This window comes from Varroa jacobsoni, unplaced genomic scaffold, assembly GCF_002532875.2.
Source record: "Varroa jacobsoni isolate VJ856 unplaced genomic scaffold, vjacob_1.0 scaffold_1232, whole genome shotgun sequence".
NCBI classification, from domain to species: Eukaryota; Metazoa; Arthropoda; class Arachnida; order Mesostigmata; family Varroidae; genus Varroa; species Varroa jacobsoni.
Genome location: NW_019214134.1, coordinates 33,861 through 61,035, shown reverse-complemented (window position 1 = coordinate 61,035; position 27,175 = coordinate 33,861). Strand labels below are relative to the sequence as shown.

General features: G+C 40.1%; 1 protein-coding gene and 1 long non-coding RNA gene across 2 annotated transcripts in view; both read left to right on the top strand.

Annotated features, from left to right (window-relative positions):
• The first annotated feature begins 389 nt into the window (after positions 1 to 389).
• On the top strand, positions 390 to 3,927 carry LOC111267865 (uncharacterized). Its single transcript, XR_002684886.2, has 2 exons — positions 390 to 1,442; positions 1,701 to 3,927. It is a non-coding gene; the product is annotated as an uncharacterized LOC111267865 (long non-coding RNA).
• A 4,335-nt stretch (positions 3,928 to 8,262) lies between these two features.
• The window catches only part of LOC111267866 (uncharacterized), a 51,879-nt gene continuing 32,966 nt past the window's right edge, over positions 8,263 to 27,175 (top strand). The window contains exons 1-9 of the mRNA XM_022846425.2: positions 8,263 to 8,488; positions 8,648 to 8,780; positions 9,564 to 9,690; positions 10,150 to 10,280; positions 13,136 to 13,452; positions 14,940 to 15,488; positions 17,804 to 17,975; positions 20,845 to 21,057; positions 26,618 to 26,758. Coding sequence (XP_022702160.1) covers positions 8,670 to 8,780; positions 9,564 to 9,690; positions 10,150 to 10,280; positions 13,136 to 13,452; positions 14,940 to 15,488; positions 17,804 to 17,975; positions 20,845 to 21,057; positions 26,618 to 26,758 — 1,761 coding nt within the window. The 5' untranslated portion in view covers positions 8,263 to 8,488; positions 8,648 to 8,669. The remainder of the gene's footprint in view (positions 8,489 to 8,647; positions 8,781 to 9,563; positions 9,691 to 10,149; positions 10,281 to 13,135; positions 13,453 to 14,939; positions 15,489 to 17,803; positions 17,976 to 20,844; positions 21,058 to 26,617; positions 26,759 to 27,175) is intronic.

Below are 27,175 nucleotides of genomic sequence, written 5' to 3'. Positions count from 1 at the left end.
CACTGGACACAATGGATCCCTATTCGCCGACCCTGCTTCTAAAAGCATCGGTGATGACACTAATTGAACATCAACCAGACGTCGACCTCAGCAGTCTTCAGTCTATAACAGAAGGGTTTATGGCTTTATATACTACAGCACACTGTAGTTCTACTTTCTATGGACACCTGACCGAATGTAAATTGCACGGAGTTCGAGTTGGACATTGAAAAGGAACCATCCTTCACAGCTTTACTAAAGCAGGCTAATAAATGGAAAAGATAAAAAGAGCGTTTGGATCACGCAATCCGCCCTGCGTGTCACTTGCAGTATTTTATCATTCGCATTCTACTGGCAGCTCACGATAACCCGAGCAGAAGCCAACTGGCCTTTTTTTTTTGGATATTATCACGGATGCAAAACGTTTTAATGATTTAGTTTTTCTCTTTTTTTTTTTTTATTTGCTTATTGCTTTGTAGAAATCATCAAAGCAGCTCCATCGGTGGACCCAGCGGGTCTTTTAAATTCATGATAAACCATTCCGAATGAGAAGTGGAAATCGCAAGCTTACTATGTTTCAACTTGTATGTTATATCTAGCAGTTTGTGTGTCGCCTTTGATTGCCACTCAGTTTGTCTGTCTAGACTTCTTCCTCGACTGATTCCACCAGAGCTATTGCTTGCCACGTTTGTTTGAAGATTTCCTTCCTCTTTTGCCGGTAACGAGACTGCTCTTTTCGTTTGTTTGGCTTTGTCTGCGGCTCGCATGTCCAATGAACGGCTGTAACAGTTATTCTTTCAGCAATTCCTATCCATGCTGATGTTGCCAAGGCATCGCAACGAACTCATCGTTGCCAAACGCACCCGTGTTTTTCCTTCTTATTTCTCAGTTTGTGTGACGACTCGTACGCATACGAGAAAGCAAGGGGCAGCACCCTCACCCAGCAGAAACGCGACGCGCAACTCACTGCTGACTTCTTCTATCGTCAACCACCAACGGTATAACCTCTTATTCCGTTAAGGGCTTGCACCAGTTCACCGTGAGCAGACCTGTGCCTTACGTTTTTTGTTATGTGTTGTTGTGTCTTCAGTACGTGCCTTTGCCCTGCGTGTCTGCGGCGTTTGGTAGAACGGACTTACTCCCCTAGTCGCTTTCTACGTGAACTGCGTTACAACGTGAGAAGCCGTAAGCAACGGGTCTGCTCCAGTGTTTGCATCCCGCTTATGATTTGCTACTGTAGCCCGTCGACAGATCCTATGACCTCATGTGTCCTACCACGACCTAAAGCACCAAAAAAACGGTGCCACCAGGAGTAGGCCCAAAAGTGCACTCATTCGTGTCTGGTCCCCGTGGTCATTATTGGCAAAAAGGGGTAGTATTACTAGAAATAATGAAATGCATACGGCTTAGACATAGCCCGTCTACAAGATTAGTTGCTGGCTATTGCCGGTGTTAGATTCTAGGTAAATACGTTTGGACGCATGCTCGAAGCATATACAGTTACATTGTCTGGCCTTTTCCTATTTTTTGTTTCTTTGTTAGTAGTTCGTCCTTTCATTTGGTCTATAGAGTTTCTCCCTGTCTGGCTGAGAGACTTTAAAATACGCAAGCTAACGTGGCAGGCCCCACGAATAACCAACACACATGACGCAAAATGTAATTAGTCGACCCACTAGATTGCGTTGACTTATACAGATTCTGTCTTCTCTTGCGGGGCGAAGCTTTACAGGTTCCCATGGTTTTCAAAAAGGCGCACAGACAAGTGCTATTCGAAAACTACATATAGGCTGTAAGAAACCATTCGAGCAGACATAGCGTATTCGCTAGAACCAATTACAGCTGCATTTGTCAAGCATTTTTACTACTGCTTACACCTCTCTGGCCTTCAACAAGGACGACACCTCGTATGCTCATTGCCTATTCGTATATTGGATCCTTCCAAGGGCAGGAGCAAATCTTTCAGGAAGACTCAACAAGTAGCAGCATTTGGGATTGCTTGGCTAGACTCCCGGTTAGTTCATCGCCTCCGGGAGTTTGGGGAACCTCTAGAAGTTCTATTTGCCGGCTATTTCTCAAAATTTCGACTTAGGGCCGGAACTTGGCTTTGTCATCTAGGTACTGCAGAAATCATTCGTTGGCTCTCGTGAACAAAGTGCTATGACGCCAACCCAAAGCGGTCGCTGCTTCTCTTACAATGAAACACTGTTGCCACTGACTCATTTACTCGAGATTCTGCGTGGCCCGACGTCGCTCTTTCCAACCATGCGTTTTACCCCCCTCCTCTGATTCCTGACACAGCTTTCTTGATATGAGCTCAAAGACTTTGAAGAAAGCTTTTGGATTCGGTCGCCTTAAACCGGATGAGGCTACTACAACCTCCCAGACTATACTACCGGGTGTAAAATTCGTTACGACGAACAAATAAAAACGCTTCAATGTGCAGACTCTTTCTGCGATGCGTGTTTTTCTCGGCGCCTATTTTTTTTCTATGTCTCAGTTCTATCGACACTAATTTTTTTCTGTTTCCAGCTTTCAATAGAAGCCTATAAGAGTTGAAATGAAATCGTGTGAAGCAAGGATATGGTCACGGCTGTTTTCCGTTATGCTGTTATGCATATGGTATGCTACGGAAACTATCGTGCAAAAAATAAAAGTTTACACTCATAAGCTATAAACGATATATCATACAATTAATAATAATGCATACTATTCTGAACTTGGTGCAATTTCCTCGGTAATGGCACCTCGTTTAAGTTATATCATAATAGCGGGCCTGCTGGTACCAATATTCCCGCCACCAAAAACTAGTGCTAGAACCATCGTCGTAGCTAGTCCGCGAATAGAAAAGTCTGCTGTTATGGTCGAATCGCGACGACCATTGTCGGATTATGGTGGCGTAAAAAACGTTAAATATAGCTCTGGCCAGTACGGTGCTTACGCTGACAAAAGCACCATTTGCATAGATTTAGCAAGTGAGGCAATAACATTAGCTATATAGTCATCCCACACCGTGCTAACATGTGACGACTGGTAGTATTAATGAAGGTCGGTGTATTGGGGTGTGGGTAACGCGAAGGCGAAGCTCTGTGTAGATAAGAACAAGAGGAAGAAGCAAACATTGGAGAAGAAAGACAAGCATCTCTCTGTATCTCTCTCTTCGTATATATTATAATCCAACCTCTTCAACACAGTTGTGTCAGTGGCAAAAAACACTAGCGCACTTTACCGCATCTACCATTGAGACTGTTGGGTTGAACTTTCCAACTCATTTTCTTTTTTTTTTCGACCTTCATTCATTGCTCATTCTGTCAGCTAGGCTCAAGCAACGAAGCCCGACCTTTACGAATCAAGTAAGAGTAAGCTGTTACCGATGGAAAACGGAGGGCCAAAAGGTACCTCTGCCAGCGAAGAAACTGCTTTGGTCAAGGTATTGCCAGTATCGGGGATCTTGCAAATTCGTAATTGGTTCTCATTTCTAAAGTTGTACAGTTAACTTTATTTGCTGAGACGACTCAGCACATATCTTTGCTATACTGCTGAATATACCCTGCGTACATTGTTATTCTGCAATAATAGTGCGCCAATATTATGATAATTTTCTATTAAAAAAAATTTCTTGCTGCGGCAGTAGAAGAGTAGAGTCGTGGTAAAAACTCGAAGTTCTGCCTCGTGTACCCGTCCATTCGTTTGAAACGACCACAAGAGGGTCGTTTGTATCGTGAAAAGAAAAGAGGTTAAATTTCGTGTTTTAAGTGAGCTTTGCTAGTGATATTCATCTGGTAAATTGGACTCCTTAACACAGAATAAATAACATAATATGAATAAAATAAACTATTGGCGGATATTAATTAGTTCATTCTAAGTTCGTTGTCACGCCTGTCACCTAAATGTTTTTGTTTTTTGCGAATTCATATTTGAGTCGTACTTAGCTTGAAAAAAAAAAGAAAAGTTTTCTGGATTAAAGTGTCGAGGCCTAAAAAGTTTTGAACTGTGTTTAGTTGATTATTCGGGGCCATTGTCACCATCCCAGATATTAGACAGATGTTTCAGAAGGAAGCTCAGAATAACCTAAAGTATTTCTATTCACTTCTGTGGTAGCGGAAGCAGTAGCAATGCGATCAAACATTCTCATTTTTCTTTCTTTAGAATCGTAATGTCTAGGACAGATAATGAGGAGGAAAACGGATTATTGATTGGAGAGAAAAAGAATGTCATGTACATGGTAATTTAGGTAGATTTCAAAGTAGCAAGTGTTCTGGTAGAAGGCTTACTACCTGGCGTACACGGCGGCACGTATAGATATACATTACTTGGAACAGCATTGCCACATACGCACAGGTTATGTACAAGATTTTATCGCAGTTGTACCTTTAATTATTTTCACTTAGTTATATTCTTTCGACTTTAGTTTTCACAGAACAAATGCATAACGATGCAGAACGAGGATCGTATCCTTTTTGACTTTGCAATATAGCCAGTTGTGAGCCATAGATCATTCTCTCTTGATAGGTATACAATCGTTTTATTTTAAGCGTAATTGACCTCGTTCCGCATTACACCCCTCGGCAGAGATCCAGGCCAAGTTTTACAGTAACCGGTAACAGCGATCGATAACATACGCATCCATTGATACCAATCATAATACATCTTCGTGGGTGAGGCGCTCTCTCGATTCAGTGCGGACTTATGCCTTAATGCGTGCGACACTGCGATCCTTATCGACGCTAGTTATTTTGTAGCTCGTTAGAACATATATCCTATGAATGCCTTTGGCGTTAGCTGGATCTGATCGGACAATTTGCCAAGGCTACGGTGATCATCCGTCGGTATAATCAAGTACGTGTAATAAGTGAAAACATTCCATTACCCAAAAAAAATGCCTGCCGATTTTAAGACATATCGCAAGTAGCTGATTTCATTTATATCTCCCTTAGATTGAATATCCGATAGAATTGTAGTGATTACTAATGCGTGCCACCTAAAGCAAACGCTTACATGTTCACTCCGGATCTGAATCGTTCGGTACTCATTATCACGGCGGTCACCGAAGAGGCAATCCACTGGATAACTGAACACACTGGAGTTCCCCGCCGAAGGCCGTAGAGAGCAGGCTTCCACTACCGAACGTTAGGTCCGATGTGAAATACTACATTATATGTTGTTTTTCCATTGGTTGTTGGCTACTCAATGTAAGGCTGTTAGCGCCCTTATGGATGAATAGACGCGCGAGATGTGTGTTTCTTTATTAAGCTTAACACCGCCTAATATTCAGGCCTTGTTGTTATGGTTACGGCCGCCGCCACTAGCAAGCGAATGTTGTTCTATGCGTAAAGTTGAATAGATGATGACACAAGGCACACAATGACAGTTGTAGCCACTACCGTACCAAACGGGAAATGGACCAGAAAGTTTGTTCTCAAACGACAAGTCTTCTTCGTTCTTAACGCGAATCGAACTCACGCAAAAACTGAATGTAGAGAATATAAAAAACACGCTACCGCCTAACCCACCGCAAACGTGAACACGTTGGGTAGCCCCTTCAACTTATGTAGAGCTTTATTTGGCTTTTCTCAAAAATTACGAACATCAAACTGAGAGTAAAGTTGCAATAAAGACTGGAACTATTAGAGGGCCTTATCATTATTGTGGCTGTCTCGATTTGGACTCTAGCATTGCTGAGGTAAATAGTGTAAGAGAATTGGATTACAGGGTATGATGGGTTCTGCAAACTTCGTGACAACCTTAGGGCCCTGCTTTCTCTGTGTCCGTTAGGGGGCTACCGAGAACATATTCAGGTTAATATGCTCGTTAATGCAGATGGACTTGTAGTGTTTCTCAGGTGTCGCTTTTACCCTTAGGTTTATCTCGTTTACCTTGTTAGTCTTTGTGTCTATGTAGATAATCTAGGGCTACAGATGAACTCCACAGGACTAAATTCCGACGTGATGCTCGATCCGCAGCATTGGACACGTTATGAGAGATTTAGAGTATGTTTACTTATTTGAGCGTGGCTTTTCCATCAGCTGCCGCATTGTTCGATAGTGGGGTAGTAGAGGCCTTTGAGAATGATCTTTATGGGAGTCAACTTTCGAGCATATGTTTGTGCTACATTGTGTTACATATAATCTCTCGTATCACAAATATCGCCACAATTTCTTAATATAGTTTAATTAAAAACAATATTTTAGTGTTAAATGCAAAACATTTATTTAACCTAAGTTTCCATACCTGTTTAAGCTACTTTTGTGTTCACCACAAATAGCTTAAAATTTTCATATTGAAATCATTTAATTTCATGTATATTATGTTATATGCTGAATTATTTACATGCAGGCAAATGAGGCCAACAAAAAGCAATTTTTCCGAAATTATATTTTCATCTTTACTGTAACCCGAATACCTCCTCAAGGTTTTCTATTATGCTACATGTACATGCCTGCATTATTTCATACTGCGTCACGTACCAAAATTGAATTTTACAATCCTTTAATAGTCCGGGCGGGCGTCTCTACATGACGTCTGCCTTGATTGTCTATTGAACAGATAGAGAAGATTTCTATTATCGAAAAGATAACTCGCTGAATCGGCCGATATCGACGTATCTCTTTGTTATCCTCGCGGCAAATGGCAAGCAAGCGCGCGCAAGCTGAATGACTAGTAGCTTACTGTTCTGTTTGAGCAATGCTTTTCGGAAAATCCTATGTAGAAACAGCGCATTTTTATGGTAAGCTAAAAAATTCTGAACATCTTGCCACTATGTGCACGTATGAAAATGCAAATAATTATAGATACACAACACAAGTTTTTTGTTAGCGAAAAGAACGCCCTTTTCTCGGGATTTCGGCTAATCTAAGATAGGTCTAAGATCAATCTAAGATAAGTGAGACCAAAAAAATGTATACTAAAATTGATAAAGCTTGGGACCGATTCGATAAGGGCGTATAGGCACATATAGTTCCTGTTACTTTTTGGTTACGTCATATTTAGTAGAAGATAATGTACAGTCGTATCATTTAAGCTAAACACGTCAATATGACAAATCAAATCTCATTCTAGCTATAAATTCATAGACCGTATAACTGCTATGTCAGGTCGACCCTAGAAGGTCACGCCCCTATCGATGCATACCACATTCAGCCACTCTGATTTTGTGTTTTATTGAGTAATGATTTCTTGAACGGAATATACCTAAATAGCTAACGTGTCTTTCGGAACGTACCTCGACGGTAAAACGAATGGTTATGAGATGGTTAATAAGATCCCTTGGGATACAACCGGACGGACGATACCTCTGCGGACGCGTCCCCCCCCCCCGTAATCCACTGAAAATTCCATAACCCTAGAATTTGAATAGTATTAAATTCAACATTTAGGACTCTTGGTAAAATACTCAGTAAAATATGTGTATTTACCCTTGTTCAAGATTTGAATCACGTAAACAAGGTCCTTGTTTTGAGTCCGCTGTTCAAAAGTCAGGCTATTTCCAGCAATTTTCATGTTGACTCTGAATAACTATACTTAACTTTGATAAATCCATAAAAAATGCAACATAATGGTAACCGCGATAACATCAATCGATATAAATAAACACGTGTCAATAAGGCAGAGTTGAAATAGGCGGCAAGGTTAAATTTTTGTAGGGCTAATTTTCACTGGTGATAAGAGGCCGATTACCTAATTGTACGCCTTGTGAAATTAAGCGTCGTTTAAATTATTTTTCGGCTTTAAACAAGGACACGTTCAGGAACGAGAAATTACAAGGTTTACCTCGTCCCGCCTCCGTGTTACCATGTGCGCCGCAAGACGCAGTCATGCGAATAAGCTGCAAAAAAGAGGTATTTTGACTTGCAAAAAAAGATCCTGGAGAGTGTCTGAGTATTGCAAGTCAGGAAGACAATTGAATCACAGAGGGTTCACACTGCGCTAGCCCAAGACTGGATAGCATCGAAATTTTGGATTCAAACAAATATAAATTTGATTATAAAAAACATATCTAGTTAAATATATTCTTCTTTCATTATTAGCCTAGAGAAACGAAAGTAGAGATAAATTGGTAGACGAAACAGATTTCGGCCTAAGCGAAGTAAAGTCTTACATTAGTCACACCAGATATGTTTTCGTCATTTCCGTTTACGAACTATACCGTTACTTGAAGAATAAATGGAAAAAAATCTGAAAAAGAGCCCCTCCAGAAATGTTCCGAGTCGTGGCATACTAGAGCACATAAAAAAAACGTTTCCTTAATATCGATAAATAAATTTTTCTATACTATTTCAGGCACAATGGGCGTGCATGTTATTTCACCTATCTTCTCATCCCATATCCATCTTCTTTCTTGCAACCTTTCATTGTACAAATCTGGAGCGGATAGATTTACTGGCGCTGACAAACTTGATTAAATAACGGTTCTTTACAACAAAAACAAAGTGTACACGAGCCCGTCCTAGCTGTGATCGGTTTCCCGCTGGGTCTGTCGACAGAGGAGGTCGTCCCGGTCAAGAGCGTAACTGTACGTCGTCCCACCATATTGTTATCATAACCATTCCGTTAGCTAGTCAGGTCTAACGTAATCTATCGTGCAATCGTAAAAATCGACTTTTTAATTAACCATTATCATTTACGTATATGTATGTGTGTTTCTTACTTTCTTTCAATCGGTATCGGCAAGTTTTTGAACGGTTCTGATAGCGATGGGCATGGAGGTAAACGTGTTAAATGAGCTCCCCGGCGGAGGGGGCATTCTCACGGTGAGCACTCACCCAAACGCTACGGTGGACTCTCTCATCGGAGCCGCTTGCCAGGTACGTCGTAAAACCATATTAGCATTAACATCATGACCATTATTAAAATTATCTTTAAAATCAGCCGTTTAAAAAGCGTGTACAAAGATAAAGTGGACCATGCATTGTCGTTGTAATAGGCTGTAAATCATTTAATTCAACCGGAATAGTCAGGAATGTTCACTCATATGTCGTTGTTGCTACGAATCGCCAAAAGAACTGAACGGCGATGGACCGGTGAAGAGCGACTAAACTTCTATAAGAAACCTTTTTTACAGTCGACTTCGATTTGGCACTTACCAGATAAAAAAAAAAAGTGTCGATACTTGTGCAGAAAACTGCATCTGCGATTTAATTCGTGTGCATTTTTTGCTCACAGACGCAAGGATGACGTCTACAGTGACGATTTTCTTCAAAGTAGCTATAGAGCTTAGCGTGTCACTGAAGTTGGTGTTTATAGACTTATTATTATTATGCTGTGTTAGAAAACTTTTAAAATGTTCATCTGATCATTGGTCTTGATTACTACCTCCCTAGGTTTAAATATTCCTTACTTATTTGGGTTGAAATTGTTGTGTAAAAATGGATTGATCACCACACGAATGTTTTCATCTTAGAGAAACTACGCAACAAAAAAGCTTCTGCACTATGTATGTAGGAATAGAAAAGGAAGACTTATTGTTATTATTTGACATGTTTGACGCTTTACGCTGTTGTAGTTTAGTGCTTCTTTTTAATAGTCGATGGTGAGATTGTTTACATTATCGTCCAACTAACTTTGTCTATTGGTGCTGAACTATACAGGACAAAAAGTTGTCTCACCTGCCAAGCATCGGCCTGTACACTAAAGATAATCGGTTACTCTCAACCCGAGGCTCATTGAGGGCACAAAACATCCGGCCAGGGGACACATTGTATCTTCGATATAAACGTGAGTGTATCTTGTATGTCACTAGATAAAATACTAATTGATACTCTTCACTCCAAGCTGTCGCTGAGTTACAGGTTATACCTTTAGTGTGATCTTAATTCTGGCTAAGATTCGAAACAAGACAGATGACAATGAATGCGAAAGCCATAGGAATGAATAAACCCTTGCAAAATAGGCGGACATTACTCGTTACTAGATATCTATGATAACCGATGACTTAGCCGGTTATGGATAGACCGATGGAAATGTAGGTCTGAAAGAATGATGAGAGTGATACGTTTGCGTAGTTGGCTTTTTCGCTAGACATGATCTAAACAAGTTGAATTTGACGAGTTGAGTTTAGCTTTTTGATTTTTACAAACACATAAGACAGGTACGATTGTACCGAATGCTCTTCCAATTTATCGCTATGGCGGCAATGAATTAACCTACCTTTCCTGATTTTCTATTACGTTGCAGAATCCGAAGACGAATTTTTGTACTATACAAATTGGAAGGTGTTAGCGTTGTTGTGTGGCATCACGGGGCTTTGCGGACTCGGGTTCGCTTTTGTCGTCTTCTTCTTCACCGGTGGTCAGGTGCCTTTCGTGGTAAGTGTCAACGGTATAGCACAGGGATTGGCGTCCCCTGTTGCACCGCTCGCTACCATTGTTCTTCATCCATCGAATTCATTCGCATTTGGCTGATGTGGAACAACTAGGATAATACGATCGGATAGTACCGCATAGGTATGAGCAGAAGCTAGAAAAAACAACTAGTTTTTTATATTTATCACCTTAAAACTAATTATTCCTAATTAAAAATTGGAGCTAGGGACATTTGGCTCAATCAATTCAGTTTATGTTAGAACCACTGATTCTTTCCTCTAGCTTCTATATATATATATATATATATATATATATATATATATATATATATATATTGCCATGCTGGTTTTTTGAAATAGTCAAGGATCATTTGCAGCCAGTATATTAATCGGTCCGAGACATCATATAAAAATCATATATCTACAGGTTGGAAAACTCAAAAGCATCATCATCATCATCATCATGGGCAACCGAAACTCTCTATAGCGTTAGCCGCCAGGGTAACAGCAGCCTATAATGATAAACAGGCATTTACGTATAGAGTTGATTTTGTGCCTTTATCGTTTATTACGCCCACAGCGTACATGCTACACCTTGTTGTCTTCCTGTAGATATGCATTTTTGTTTTAATCGCCATTGCGCATAAATTTATAAATGCTTAATTAGAAGAAGGTACGGTTATCTAACAATGACAATGTGCTAAAAAAGATGGTATCCATTATTACCCGCGGGAGTTCACAGTATCTTTAGCCATCTGTAGCAAGTATGTCGTTTATTTTCGTTTTGATATAAGATGGTACAGTATACTAAGCATTGCCCGGTAAAGCGTAAAGATGATGCTCAATCGACCCGTTAGGTGAAAAAATGCCGTAGGATTGTTCGTAGGCGTCTCGTATTTAGATCATCTACGATAACTCGTTAAAGCTGCGCGATCCTAAATAGTTGTAAAAAATTATAATGAATTGATACTGTCCTTGGGTTCTGTCAAACGTTTCCTGAGTCTAATATGAGCCGGTAGCGAATCATCAAATTCAATATGCCAGTGCAGATACGTGCTGGAGTTCTACTTATCAATTGTTGCTATATTAGATTGTTGTTTTCTTTGTTTTTTCGGTTTCACTCGGTACGAGCTCAAACACTTTAGACAACGACAACAGCAACACGACAAGCATCTATTCATATTTATGTGTGATCGCACCGAATATTTGTATCCAACCTAAGGTCGTTTGAATCTAAGGCGTATCTTTGTGATTATTCAACAAACTGTAGCACCTCTTGCGATAGCAAGCAGCCTGTTTTAAGTTCAGTGGTAACTGGTTGGCGTTATATGAGCTTTATCATCAGTACTACAAAGTATCGTGAGTTCTTTACTTAATTGAAGTGACTTAGTTTTGGCTGCAGTAGAACGGATCGCTAAGCAGACTTTCGAAGAACAGTTGTGCCGCTAAAAAGCACCAATGGACACTGCGGAATTGCAGACGTTTCAACGACTGATTTAAGGATACATTATTGTTGCTATTGGTCAAGCTACGAGCGGCATCATTATGTACATGCATTCATGTTTACAGTCAATCATTCATCATTGCCCCTAATATTATGTCGCCTTATTTATCGAACAGATACGTGTGAGCGACGTTGCGTTCGACGCTTTCGGCCAAGCCAGAACAGCTCTGCTTTTCTCATTGTTTATTAGTATACGGCGTTTGCTACGAGCGAGAACGAATGACGGCTACGTCAATAGATTTCTGTCGCACTTAATATATATATATGCCTAGGTCTGAAGGCTTGAGAATCGTTTCTCTTCACAAATGTATAGCCATTGCTAGAAATTAGTTCGCCTGCATCCGCCAAGCCTTCGCATTCTGCTGTAATCTATTTTGTACAATTAGTGGATATTCGAAGCTCTCTGCTTTCATGGGGTGATCATTAACTGCTAGCGAACGAAAACTTCAACGCTTAACCGCTATTTCTGCTGTATGTTCGCCTACTGATTAGCTAGTCTATCTTTTGGTCGCATATGAGCGAAGAACTAACGAAGTTCTATCGAACTCCGATGCACGGGATCAGACGCGTGAGGTGAAGAGACGATGTCTTAGCTTAGGTGTTTCGTGGCAAGCTTAGTGGGTAACGTATTTGTCTGCCAATCCTAGAGACACATTGTGGTTTAGGCTTGAACTTGGGCATAGACAGACTTCGTTTCAGGGTGGGAACTAGCCGTGTGATGGAATGTCTAACGGTGACCCCGGGCGTAAAATTCGAAGCATAGAGGTGTATCATGGCAAAGCGGCTTGACGTGCCTGTAAATACTTTGATAAAGAACACGAAGGTACGGTTTGTGAATTTTCATCCTAATACATGCTTAAGAACGAAAGCAGCTCAGGAGCGTTTAATTTAATAACTAACAAATTACGCAATCCTTGAAACTCACATGCGGTCCGACCATCTCAGCATAATCTGTACCTAGATATCTGCATGTTAAATTTTAGATTTGATATATGAAGTAACGTTACACAATTAATGATCTATAGCTTCTATTGCCAACGAAAAAAGTGCATCGCTACATTTTCACCCTAGCAATACCATAAAAAGTAGTTCAAATAGGCAAGAATTTACTTGTATAGTCAGTATGCTGAGATATTTCTTCTTATTAGGATTAGTTGTTATATTTTACATTTATTACATGTTACACATTAATATAGAACAGAAGTTGCTTTGAGAATTAATGCTTCGAGTTTTTCCAGGGAAATCGATATTGACTATTGTCATTTTGAAACTCCTTCCTTAAATAAACAATTTTTATAGAATATATAGGTACTTATGTGAAATTCTATTTCAACTGCCGGTATGTTTACTTCCAGTACGGCATCGTGGTGGAACTAGGCGTGAGCTACACAGAGGCGACACTCTACCACTGGGAAGGGGCCAAAACGGGCGGGACCGGCCAGGTTCATCACGTGCGCCGAGTTGAACCAGCCTACATGCAGTCCCCGGCACTATCTGGACAAGAAGAGTCAACACCCGTGGGCAATACGCCAGCGGGAGTTAGCAGTGTTGCAGGTAGGGCATCCCGCGATATCTCAAGCCTGTTAGACACGCTCAAGGAATACGTGCCCGAAGCACAACGTCCCACGACGCCTATCTACCTACTAGCCACTGAGGGACTAAGACTTAGCAAGTAAGTTCTGGTGCTCGTATATTATCAGCATGATTCGTATGGCATTCGTAGAATCTACACCTTGACTAATGGGAAGTCGGCTAACAATGAGGTTTAGATGTTTTAAAAAATCTAGCTGCCTTTAGTGCTCTACGATTGGTGACAATATGAGACTAATGCAACGAACTGAGACACGCAAGCAAAACCGAGCAAGTTTGTGGGGTTGTGGCCTTTTTATATATGTGACGTCTCGTATTATTTCCACTATAGATGGATAGCAGGGCACTATAGATGGCAAAAAATACGTCTTCGATTCACAGGGCTTCTGGTTGCTGTCTGACTGGTTCGTCTATTCCTCATATGCACGTGACCTTGCTTGAAAGAAGAAAGCGTTTAGGACTTTACCATCGGTACAGAAAGACGAAGCTGATGTAGCGCTTCATGTCTACTTGCACTGTATACAACCAGAAAAGCGCACGGCCTCCTTAAACGCTGACATACTTAGAGACAAATAACGATAGTACTAATAATAATAAAAGAGTCTAAACACTCGTTGAAGTTGTGAAGTATGTTGTGATTGAGAGAGGATGGACAACAGATTTACGGCGTAAAGTCGGCAGTGACTAAATCGTGATACAGTGGTCTCCATGGAGGAGAACGGGACAAAAGTCTGTTGGACTGCTAGGATTAGCAAGAGCGGGCTGAAGTATGAGAGGGGATGGGTGTCACGAAATCATGATGGTCAGACCCATCGTCTTACGATGATCGTGAACCTAAGCAAGCAAGCGGCGGCATACAACATATAACATAAGTATCACACATACGTTGGTGACATCACGACTGACTTTTGAAATCTTTGCGTCAAGCTATTGTTGTTGTACTTTAGTTTGCCGAGGGGAAGCAAGCGGACATGCCGGAAAAGTTTGCAATAAATTTCTAGTACCTTTCCTTATATATTTATAATGCGCAGCATATAATATGTTGACAATGAAAGTTCAGCTGCGCTATTACACTTCTTTTTACTTCTTCATGAGTTTATAGTTTTGATCAACGAAAGAATAAGCGCCCCCTAAATAGTTTTACCAAGACAGAGCAATAGCAATTAGCGTAGCAAAGCTGTTACTCAATTGCTACATGCATACCTTTGGAACGCGTACAGTTGGAAGTATGTTCTCTCACTAAACAATTGTCTGTCCTAGCGATTTTTTAAATACAGCGCCAAAATATCAATTCTTCCAGATAGGTTCTTACAGGTCATGATATGTGCAGATATATGACTTTTTAAGCTCAAGAAGCGCTATGTGTGAACGGCTTAGCTACGAGGTCTTCATATGGAACTAGGACACGTGGTTTGGGTAGGCGGCCCTCCAAAAAATCTAATACATTTTGTTGACCTGCATGCAAGTTCGATTACTATGCTCCTCTGTCTTATTGATACAGTTCATGTCTTTTCGGTACTTATATATATATATATATATATATATATATATATATATATATTTATTCAGGCGACCTACGATACCGAAGCCAAGCGAGGTGCGTTCTACCACAACGACGACGCCACGACCCCCAAGAGCTCGCGGTCGCATGCGAAGTCGGAACAAGATACAGCGTTGGGCTAATTTAATTGCCGATATGGTTACTACAATAGAAACGAGGGATCAATATATTGGTCTACATGAATCGAACGCCCTGCGCGCCCTTTCTAATGAGGCAGGGAGCAGAAAAGAGGAAAAGTTAAACATTCTGCGTTCGGAGGGCCTTGGGCGTTTTGACAAAAACTCTCAGCTAGAAAACAGTGACGACGATGACGACGACGACGACGACGACGACGACGAAGAAGAACAGGAAAAAGGTGCTGACGCCGAGACCTTATCCTTCTCGGGCGAGACTCCAGCTATTTCGCCTAGTGACATAACGGCAGCTGAATCCGAAACATCAGCGGGGATTAATTTACAAAATTATCATGGCAGATATGAGCGCGATGCAGCCCAAGGGCGAGTACGAAGAAGAGTGGGTAATCACTATGCGGGCAACAGCCAGGATGAACGGGATGGGTAGGTTGCCTTTCTCACTCTATCGTTGAGTAAACGTAGTTTCGGTAGAATCGTTTTACGGAATACTGTAGTTAGCACATAAATGTCCGGGACTATTAACACGCCACATTCAACATAACTCGAGCGTAGAGTAGAATCTAGGATAGTCAAGTACGAGCTGACGAATTCGATAGAATACTTTGTGATAGTCATCATGGCCCAATAATAATTATGACAGGTATGCCGTACTTACATGTAAATTGTTTTCTTAGTTATTGGTATTGATTTGTATTTTATTCGCCTTTCGTTTTTAGCTATTGTAAGCTATGCTTAAACGCCGTAGGTTGGTCTCTGCGCCACTCAACACCGCCTTAGAAATTTTAACCTCTTTATCCATTTTTACATTGTCATCATACATTATTCACACGTAGCAAAAAATTGTAAAGAGACTAAAGACCGAAGAAGCCAGCCGAGTGTAACATGACCATCACTAAGCGTACGGAACAAATGCATAGAGAATAGATCGAGTTACAGAACTCGTATAAATGTACCGGACAGGACATTGAATTTATTATATAAAAACTCGTATCGTATATAATAGTCGGTAAATGATTCTAAACCTGCCGCAGGGGCTTTCATATATGCGTACGGGTCTGTATGGCGCGTAAAGCATACGTGTTTTAGATCAGGACCACCAGACGTAACGGACATGGCACAGAAGTCGATGTCATGCTAAGTGAAAACTATAGTAAAGTACATACCTCAACGTGGTTTATTCAGTTATTATAAAGAATGAATCGCGTGGGCGAAGAACACTCTTAATTTTTACTCGAACTGAAAAAATGTCACGTGAAGGGGAATAAACGATTTAATTTCAAGGCATTTCATAAACGCTGTAATTCCCAGAACAGATTTGCTCTCATTAATTCTACTCGCATTACCTTATTAGGCATAATGAGAGGCCATCGGTTAAATATGTCTTTCTTAAATAGACAACATCTGCCTTCATATTGCGGTACTCCCTTGAAAAAAGCGGGGCAGAGTCACTGCTGTTGATTTGACAACCGATATCTACCTAAGGTGATATATGCTGTATGTAGATAGTGTTTTACGTAAAAAATTTCAGCATCGACACTACAAGGTGCTCGTTTCCGAGAGGAAACTATTAATTATTGTTTATGAGTATGTATGTATATATATATCCTTAGATTTCGCTAATACCTACTTTTCACGCTATCATACACATCGGACCAGCAGAAATTCCAGAAACGAAGCGATCTCCTTTGCTCCACGGTTTTTCACCTTTCTTCCCATTTTCCCGAACTCCGACATTTGTGCCGTTTCTGTGCCTTCGTAGCCTTGAGCCTGTATTCTCTAGGCTTTTCTTCTTTGTCTTTCTTTCTATCTTTCAATCAGTCTGTTGTCCCTGCGACCCTGGCGACGCGCGTATCGCAACAAAGTGGTCATTCACCAAGGGCATCTGTGCAGTGGCTGCAGCGGTGTCAGTTTGCCTCTTTTCATATTTTTTTTATCTAGCGCCTAGACGAAGAGACCGGAAGCATCAACGGTAGATTCGGCCTTCTAGGCCAGTTGCCATGCGCAGTACGCGGTCCTAAATATCGCACCGCCTCTTTTTCTCTTACCGAGATTGCACAAAGAACGATGGTAAGCAGCAGAAAAGATAGAAGAACAGAAAGAAGCAAAGAATGATGACATTTTTGCATGAAGAATATCTGTTCCCACTGCGAAGGCGTTTTTTTGGGTTTCGCCTAGACTCAATCTAAAGTTTTTTGCGCTTCTTCTATTTCTAGCCCTAACCGTCATTAAAAAATGTTTGCTTACTTTACCTGTTTAAAATGATGCGTCATTCACTGAATGTTTTTCCGTATTATGAATGAAAAGTTCTCTGTATTAGGATGCTCATAATCAACAGAATGACCGAAATTAGCGGAATAGGCAAAAATCTTATATGGATGAACGTTGCGTACTGAATATTGCTATCTGCTATAACAGCAATTATTATTATACAGTACGTTGTTGAACACCGTTTTAAATTTTACGTCCGGTATTAATATCAAGCATTAGCACAGATGGCGCACTGCCAGCGCGGAACGGAACGCGTCTACTTCGAACCTGAACCGCAGTGTGCCTTTCAATTTAGTAAACGTGTTACCGTACGATCACAGTGGCTGTCATCATTACGTTGATGAAAAGACTAGTAGCAATAAGAGCAGCATCAGTAATTATCGTTATATGAATCCAATGTAGTCTAAGTCTCTATAGTAACACCGAAAAGGTTTAATATGTACTCAATTCAGGAACCGTTCTTTTTTCAGTATGTCGGCCAAAAGCGACGCGGATACAGCTTTAATGGCTGTGGAGTGCGCGTTGCGAAGCTCAGGCTTTAACTTCCGTAGTGCGGGCGTCCTCAGCGGCCGAGACGAAGGCCTGTATGGCTGGCTCTCCACGAACTATCTTCTAGGGAGAATACCAACACACTCCGCTAAGGTGAAGGGCTAAATCGTTGACTAATGGAGATGAAAACAACTGTCATACATTGGCAGTTCGGATCTCGTAAACTACTACAGTATCGGTGATATGATATACAGTGCAGGGCAGGCGGGGGGGGGGGGGGGAAATAATATGGAAGCGTTTACTCTTGATAGTTGTCGCAAAGGGTCGCAAGCAGAATGAGCTAACCAGCTTGACGATTACCTGAAGTCAAACAATTATGTAAACAATTTACGTTTTGTTTTTGTATTGATATTGCTATGTCAAATAAGGGGATGATGTCCTGACTACCTGACTAAAAGAAAATGTTCGATGGCTTAGTCCATAGAATGAACAAACACTCGTACAACATAGTTTCGTTAGATCGATGATATCCTGGGGTAAATTGAAGGTAAACTGGAGTCATTTCGATGTTTGGAGCCAAGCTGAAAGCATCCGCGACCATTATCATGTTGAATGTATGCGATTAAATCTTTCTTATGATCATTACCAATGATCTTAGTATTACTGACGCTGCGACAATACGTTAACGCAGTTTTGCCGTCTACTAATCTTCCGAATCGATTTTGCAGCCTCATACAAGATCTTCTATGCTTCGAGTTTCACGTCCGCTGTTGCCGTTATGCACCCCATCAGACGGCTGGCTCCAGACACAAATGAGTCGCGTATCTATGCCCATGTTCAAAACTAGACGACAACGTGTCCCTAATATTAGCAAGCAAATAGGTTACGCCTTAGGTTATTAAGGAACACCTTAGACGAGGTCTATAACATGTCATCTCATACATCTACGGCAACCGAGCCGTCATAGATTTCATTGACTCGAGACTACACACATGCGTTATCTCTTTATCCAGAAGGTTTGTGCGCAGTTTTATCCTTCAGTGAAGTTACCTGGTACTATAATAAGGCCTAGATAACACGACCTAAATTATAATATGTCTCTAAACATTTTACTGCGTAATGATAACATTTGCAAGCAGACAGACCGTTTGTCGAAATACGAAAGCGCACTTTCTTATAGATAAAAGCCTTGCTGTTTATGAGATACGGCATTGGTTTCAAGTAGTGACATTGGCCCTCGTTATTCCCCTAAAATTTCTTTTCCAGGTAGTATTCAAATTTTAATTGCATACATAACAACTTAGCCTTGCGAGATTTGATACTATATCGTAATCACTTTGCAGTAACGCAGTAGGGTTTATGAAGAAAAACAAGTTCCACACAGATAATCGGTTTAAAAACGATCGTGCATCACTTATTTGCTATGATCTCGGTGCAAACGCTTCTTTTACACGTCTCACGAGTGAACAATGAAAGGACAATGTTGAATTCTGCAGTTGCTTTGGTTACAACAACAACATTAAGGACACGTGTTATTTGCACCTAGAAAAATTATCAAGCTTACCGGATAGATTTGATTAAACGTACAAATAAACAAGATTATGTGAAAATTATTATAATGACTACTACTTTTATTTAAAGCTTAAAATGATTACCTATTTATCATCTATATGGCTTGCATTCAAGTGCAACTTTAAACTGCTAGACAATGCTATAGACATACCCTCTATTGAAACAATATATAGACCAAACAAAGTTTTCCGTACCAAATACCTAAAAAGTGTAAGTCCATCTTTCCGACGCTTATGATGTCTAATAAGAAGGTTAATATAAAATATATATATATATATAAGAAGAAGCTCTAATAGCTTAAGCAATTATTTCGCTCATCCCTGAGCGGTTTACTTAAGCGTACGCGTTAGTTGTACATTCGGAGAGGTGATTTAAGTTTAGAAGCGTCATATGTGTGACGTGCGACGCCATAAAGTTGTAATCAGACAAAGGCCGTTGAATTGAGGGATTGGGAGCTGAAGTTTGCTTACCTGATTATTCTTTCAGTTAACTTCACTGAAAGCGAATGTGAAGATGTGTCAGATCTTCAACAGCAAAGAAATAGAAGTACGACGAGAAATTCATCCGCCGGCATAAAGAACGCCGTAATAGGTGTTCACATGCAAATGCTAATTAGCGAGCTTGAACAGTTGCCATTTCTACTTTGCTATTTAGTGTGGCTGGTAGCGGGAAATAACTATGATAATACTATTTCAGTCTTCAGAAAAGATTAGGCTGCCGTGTTACCACCGGTCTACAGTCTGCCGCAGATCCAAGCTGTTCTCGGACGATACTAGTTCTGTCTGTGTATATTTCTGTTTAACCAGAAGCGATAGTAAATACAGTATAGATAAAAAGAAATCTCTACTCACTCATGCGGAGTCTATGACAGTTTTACTAGAAGAATGAAAAATAATTGTATTTCAAGCTTTCGCGGTCTACTTACGTATGTAGGTGTAGCTATTTTACACGTTCTTAATCAATCTTTGATTCGAAACCAATGCTGAGCCAAATTATAAGGATGCTTTTTCGCGGAAAAAAGAGCAAAAAATGCAATTTAGGGGGCTATGGAGGCCACTGAGATAATGGTGTGCTTGAGCTTTAGACGTCTCCGCTTATACACTGATGTGAGATTGCTAGGTAGAGCAGATTAAAGCAGAGCATCTAAAAAAAAAGTCGAAAAAAGCAATAACTATAGATAATAGCAAACGCAAATATTCTTATACAATTAAAAATATCAAATCATAGTAGAAGTACTGATCTAAAAATTACCAGAGCGATTTTAAGATTTCACTAGAAACATACAGAGACAGCGACGAAAATCCTGTCTAACTATTTTTATTGTAGGTCATTCATCGGTATGGAAAACGATAGTGAAGCGTTGCTGTAGTTTTTATTAATTGACTTTTTTCACCAATGCTACATTATGCAAGTAAGATCGAACTATATGCTGTGTGTTTTCACTCCTCAGAAGGGTGCCCGCGAAATCTACTCGGGTTCTTTGGCTCTCAGCGGCGCGTCTGCCCAAATTGCGTTCGAAGTTGGCGAGGTAGAATCCAATCGGCCGGGGGTCAGCCGACTGCAATTGTTCGGACGCGAGCATTTTGTCTATTCGAGGAGTTCGCTTTGCTTTGGGGTCAGTCAGGCCTACCTAAGATACCTGGCTCGGATTCTACATGATAACGTAAGTTGACGCTGTTTCTAGTGGGCGATCTTTTTCAGGTTTTCTAGGGCGTATTATTAGGCCTACGTATTCAAATGAACTAAGCAAGTTCAACGAGTGAAACTAACTACGCTTAAAGCAACTATTTTTTACTTCCATTGATAACCATTTTGTACTTTACACAAAATAGGGTAAACATAAAGTCTCACGAATAGGTGTAAAAGGACAAATAGGCCAGTTCTCCAAAGGAAACGTTTAACTGTTGAAATAATGTTCGCTTACAGAGAAGCTAATCAGCTAAGTTCAAGTCGCCGCTGTCGTCTGTGCAAATTTTGCGTAATGCTACGTCTAAGACCGCGAATATGTGAAACACGCAAAACTTGACCTCCTTGTCAGCTAATATTATTAGTGCCCGTGTGTTGACAACATGTCTCCAGCGTTTCTGTGCTCACAAATATACAAGTATTCACAAGTGGGGCAAAGATACATATAAATACCAGCTTTTACTGCTTCATGTTTGTAGAACAACGCACCAAGCAAAAATCTTAAGGTTTACAAGTAAACCGGAGCGGTCCAAAAAAGCCGCTTAAACATCGACATTTGACCCTGGAATGTCGAAAGTTAGAAATCAATAACCGGTAATTTTTTTGCCCTGATCATAAGGCAAATATCTGTCGTTACTTCAACGCGGTTTACACAGAGACGTGGATAATAGTACATTGAAAGCAGCAGATTTTTCCAGCGGCAGGTATCTAAATCGTCCAACCTGGTTGCAGATACTGCAAAATGCCTGTCACTTTACCAAAAGACAAAATATACATATAAGCAATAGTAGCAAGAATAATAGTCCTCGTCGTGTTAGTTCTACTACCAGATAGATTAAAAAACCCGTTTCGAGCGATACGAAGCTGACAATGTAGATACTAATGAAGCTACGTACCGATGTATTGCAGAACTTGTTCACACTCACTTGATATAATATTTAGGAAAGTGGCGTTGGCTTTACAACGAATAGCAACATAGCGATATTCAGTAATCCGAAAACTAGTATATTTATAGGCATTACTCATGCTCAGTATCCACCAGGAAATCCTGTTAAATTCGAAGGTTCTTGTTGTTATTTTGATTACGCTTGCGTAAATTATGAGGGACGTTCATGGAGTTTAGTAGGACTAAAGTTAAAGGCAACGAATTTACCCACCTCTCAGGCAAACCGAATTCAGCTGACCGTGAAAATTTCTAGAAGTAAAGAAGGAAAGGCCGCTTTTCAATAATGCCACCGTTTACCGCTGAGCTTTCCATGAATTCCGTTAAATAAATGAGAAGCCCGCAGCTCAGCAGCGTCTGGTGGAAGATCAACCCAAGACCATAGTTGCCCCAGATAGTTAGCTGCGCATCCGGAAAACGTCCTGGAAAGAAAAAGGATCTTTCTAAGTATCATAAGTACACATAAGCACCGCTGTGTTTGGTGGCAGTGATTAGCGCGATAGAAATACTAAAATCAACTGACACATAGCCGAACAGATGATATACTTTATAGTCGACTTAATACTGTATGCTTTGATCGAACAAATTTAATTGGTGGTCGAACAAAGCGGAAAAAAAGTAGCCTATTTCTAAAAGTAGGCACGCATCGTCGATCTATAAACCGCTTTGCCAAACGACAGAAGAGTTACTCATAACAAAATTATAACGATCAGCCTATAAAAAAACCTGCGAACATGCCAACCTTGCGTAAGTCATCTAAGCAATATTATTTTTATGCAGAAACAGTTCTGATACACGTATTGACGTCGTTTTAAACTAAGACGCGCTATAATGTCCTGCTTTTTTGGGCTAGAGATTAGCCAAGCACAGCACTGGGCGGAGGTTGGACTCTATCACACATCTTTTAAAAAAGCCGTAGCGCAACTCATTTCACCGTTCGATTGATTAAAGCGTAGCTGAATGGATAACCCGTTATTATTGACCCGAAGGTGTCACAGAAAAAAAGGACAGCATTTATTACTACGCCGTGTTAATACTCTTTTTGTCAGCATCGGTGTACGGGTTGAATATAGCGCCGAACGAGGGCCTCATTTTTCAAGTTTCTGAATATGGAATAGCATCTTCTAGTTCTATAGCCAGAAATACGTTTATAGAAACGATTCAAAAGTTGCAATATTAAAGATTGCTAATATAGATAGTCTCACTTATTCATATCCTACGTTTAGGCAAATCTTTAGCATGAGTTGGTTTCAATAAAAAAAATCCCAGGCTCTTTTTGGCCTGCTAATTCAAATAGCGTTCCACTAATGATATGATAAAGTTAGTCTTCACTGAGTATACAGTGTTTGCCGTTTCCGTTCCCATTGATCGCTAGTGAATGATGTTGAGGTTGGCGCTTCAGATGCTGACAAAACCACGCAGTTTTCCTTTTGTCTTGGAAAACTCGTTAGAAGTATCTAAGGCGTATTCTTGTGTTGACATAAATACAAACATACCAGATGGGAAGTGTTTAGAAACTCACGTCGGTTTTAAGCTAAAACGGACGGTCATCTCTTAAATCTTTCAGACGTCACATTATCTACTCTTCAAAATATTTTTCCTCATTTTGGCAATGTTATTCAATTAGAATAACTGCGTACCTTCGGGGACAGCGTAAACTTCATGAACTACCAACAAACTTAAAGTTTAGGAAAAACAAAAATAGGCCTATCAATGCCCTTTTTTGGACGTATGTGCCTCACAAACTAATTTCGATACCTTCTTCCCGAATTATTGGTGCTGTAATTGTTACTTAATCACGCTTCTGAGAGGATGCCTGTAACTGTAGTTGATGTTTTTCTGAGAACGATTAGTTAGAATGCATATTGCATCCAATATAGTGGGCCTCCTGTATAATGGCCATTATTACGAATGTAACCTTTTGCAAACTCACAATGCTTATAAAAATTATAGTATAGTACATATGTTCATTTCTTCGACGCCGCTTCTTTGTTGTATTCGGTGTGAAACGGAGTCTGCCATTTCCCTCGTCACCACTATAAGGTCAGCGTGTCGTATAATCCGGAACCAAGAGAACAAAATTGTTAAACATTAATCCGAAAAAGTATAGCCAACAGTATCCTGTAACCACTGACGTCTATCGCTAGGTTGTAAGTGTCATGCATACAATGGGACAATTCAAAATAAATAATTTAGTCCATCTCTCGAACAAAACGTCGAACCATATCATTGCGACAGTGTGTGTTACGTTTCTCATCGACTGTAGGCCATTGCTCACGCGACGGTCGCCTAGTAGCACGTTACAGTTGGTCGACCAGAGAAGGTGGACAAGCCCACTTCGAATATGCACCGCTGACCCAGCACGAAAATTTGACCAATATCCTGGGCTCCGGATATACGAAACGCATGGCGTCGTTTGACGCACGTTCAACCAGCCGGTCGTCTATTTATCGCCTACATACTTTGTTAATTTAGTGCTGACCTCGCAGCCACCAGCACCATAAAATACCACACAACAGTAAGAAGGAACTTTTGGGGAGCCCAACGGTGAAACGTTTGATCGTTTTCAATTGCCTCGACGGCGCATGGACAGGTAAAAATTTCGATTCGGCACAATCTGACCAACTTTTAGCGTGTTCAATTATCATTCGCCAGTTGCTTTATTGGTGATCGTCAGAGCGGTAGGAAAACGAAGAGGCGCTTTTGGCACTGCCGAACGATGGGGATGAATAGCGAATGAAGATAATCGAGTAAAAAGTTCGTACTATTGAATCGTGTGTATCTGACAATGGGCTACCTGCAGCAAGTTTGCCTGCCCTGAGCAGACGGTAGTAGTACGAAGCGTATGCAATATGTTCCTGCCCCACAGTAGCATTCAAAGGCATACTTAAATACATACAATATAGCACGCCGAAAAACAGAAATTGGGGAATTACAGCTATCTACAAGCATTTGTTCGAAGGTCGTCACAGAGAAACGTGTGTATTTATGTAGGTGCACCTTTTTCAGTAAAATGCTTTTTGCTGAGCACTCGTAGCTCTAATGAAGGGAAAAGAAAGAACGTCTTTCAAAGCCGTTGAAAGTACTAGGTCACAAGAAAAGCAAACACTTTTGACTGAGCGTCTATCTATTTTTTAGATAATTTCTTTTCAATGAGTAAACTGGTACCGTTTATTTAACATACATGTGTTCCAGTCTGACCATAAGGTATATATATTTTAGTCATTCTATATGCGGATTTGACACTACCTGCATACCAAGTATTATAAAGAGTAAATATACTGAGTATCCATATATGTTGACCCCTAAGTCATCACCTGACTTCTTCGGTAGTTTAATAGCAGGTCTTATCAACTATGGATCCATTTCATGCTAATGAAGTCTAACCTTAATTTTTCTTTATAGATGGACAGACAAAATTACACGATGTCCATTGTTTTATTTTCGTACGACGTTACATTATGCTGCTGTTCGTTCGGTGGCCAGGATAGTTAGTATAGTAAAAAAGAATGCTACGAGCAGTATCAAAAAGTATAGAGTAATGAAGTTGCAACACATCTAAAACATAGGATAGCTTTATTGTGTCTTGTAAAAGATGTGCTTGGATATCGCATTCGATTTATCTTCTAATGGAAATGTTCCGCTTCCCTTTGTAGCCTTACGTCCGATCATTATAATGATAGATGGACCAAGCGGCAAACCACTAAAATGAATAAATAACTTCTCAAACATTTAAAACTTTAATTTTTTATTAAATATACCAAATAATTTGAATGAAATCGTTATAGAACTCTTATCTAATAGTTGATCATTAGCCCATGGTCCCATGATGACGACATGGAAAGAAGATTAACCTTTAAAATATGGGATTAGTGGCATAAATGCAACCCGCTGTAGTTTTATTTTACTACTTTTAGTACTATTATTAGCTTGAGGTAACATGTGTACGCTTCCTGCCCATCCCACTATGACGTAATTGGACGTAAAACGGTCCCGCAAGTCCAAACCATCACCTTAAGTTGTTCTTTGGGCATCTCACAGGGCTATCGTCTTCAGCAACAGGTGCATAACACATTGAATAGTGATAGTCTCAAGTTATTTAGTAATGAAACTTATGCACGCGTTAATATCGGTATCCGCCGCATAGAATAGAGTCATATTTGCCCTATCTCTACGGTATCGTACGTTCTTATTTTGTTAGAAAGTAAATCTATATGTCATGGGTACCCCACGTTCGGTAAATTACTTAATGGAGTTTATTTAGAATGTTTAAAGTGTGGCCGTTTTTCTATTTATTTTAAGTAGGCGTTCATTCAATCTATAAATTTGATTGTGTAGTACTTAGTTTGAATTCCCAATTCTAAATACATATATATTCAATAAAAGTTTCAGTAAAATGGCGCTCAAAAGCAACGGTAACGCTTATCTTATTCGTTTGATTCGGCTGTTTCTTCTTCCGATTTAATCCCATCTTCCCTAATCTTACTCTTCTAATAAGATTTGGATAGATAATTTATCACATGTCTTTGATGCGAATTCTGAAACGAAGGAAACTCGTTTTTAAGCTCGGAAATATTGTATCTATTCTTTGCAGAAATATTCGACAGATCGGCCCGTGGAGAGCCCATGCCATCATCGAGGCCAGCTTGTAGAAATTGCGCTTGAGCGTATCTACGCGACTGAGTGCACGTACACTCCCAAGATGGACGCAGCTATTCTGCTACGGCTCAATGAGGTATAGGCAATTATCGATGTTTTCACAATTTTATTTATTTCGAGTTAATGCGCTCTGTCTGCTCAAATATCACACAGATAAACTCAACTCTTTTATCATACTTCATAAATTAGGTTCCGTATAATTACAGTACTACAATTAAATCGTCGATAGGATTCACATCGTTTGTTAGGGACTGCATTACATGTAGCTGAAAAAAGACGTTATATAATAATTATTAGGTTCGGTGAAAATTTAGTATTTCTGAACTATCAATAAGAATGCCTAAATGAATTTATAAATAAAGGCTTTACTGAAAAGGATTTTCGAGATGATTAGCATCCACATAAGTTTTAATTGACTCAGTCTCGCTTCAAAAACTGCAAGCTATACATTTTAAAATATATTTGCAATTGATCTCTCTCTCTCTCTCTATGT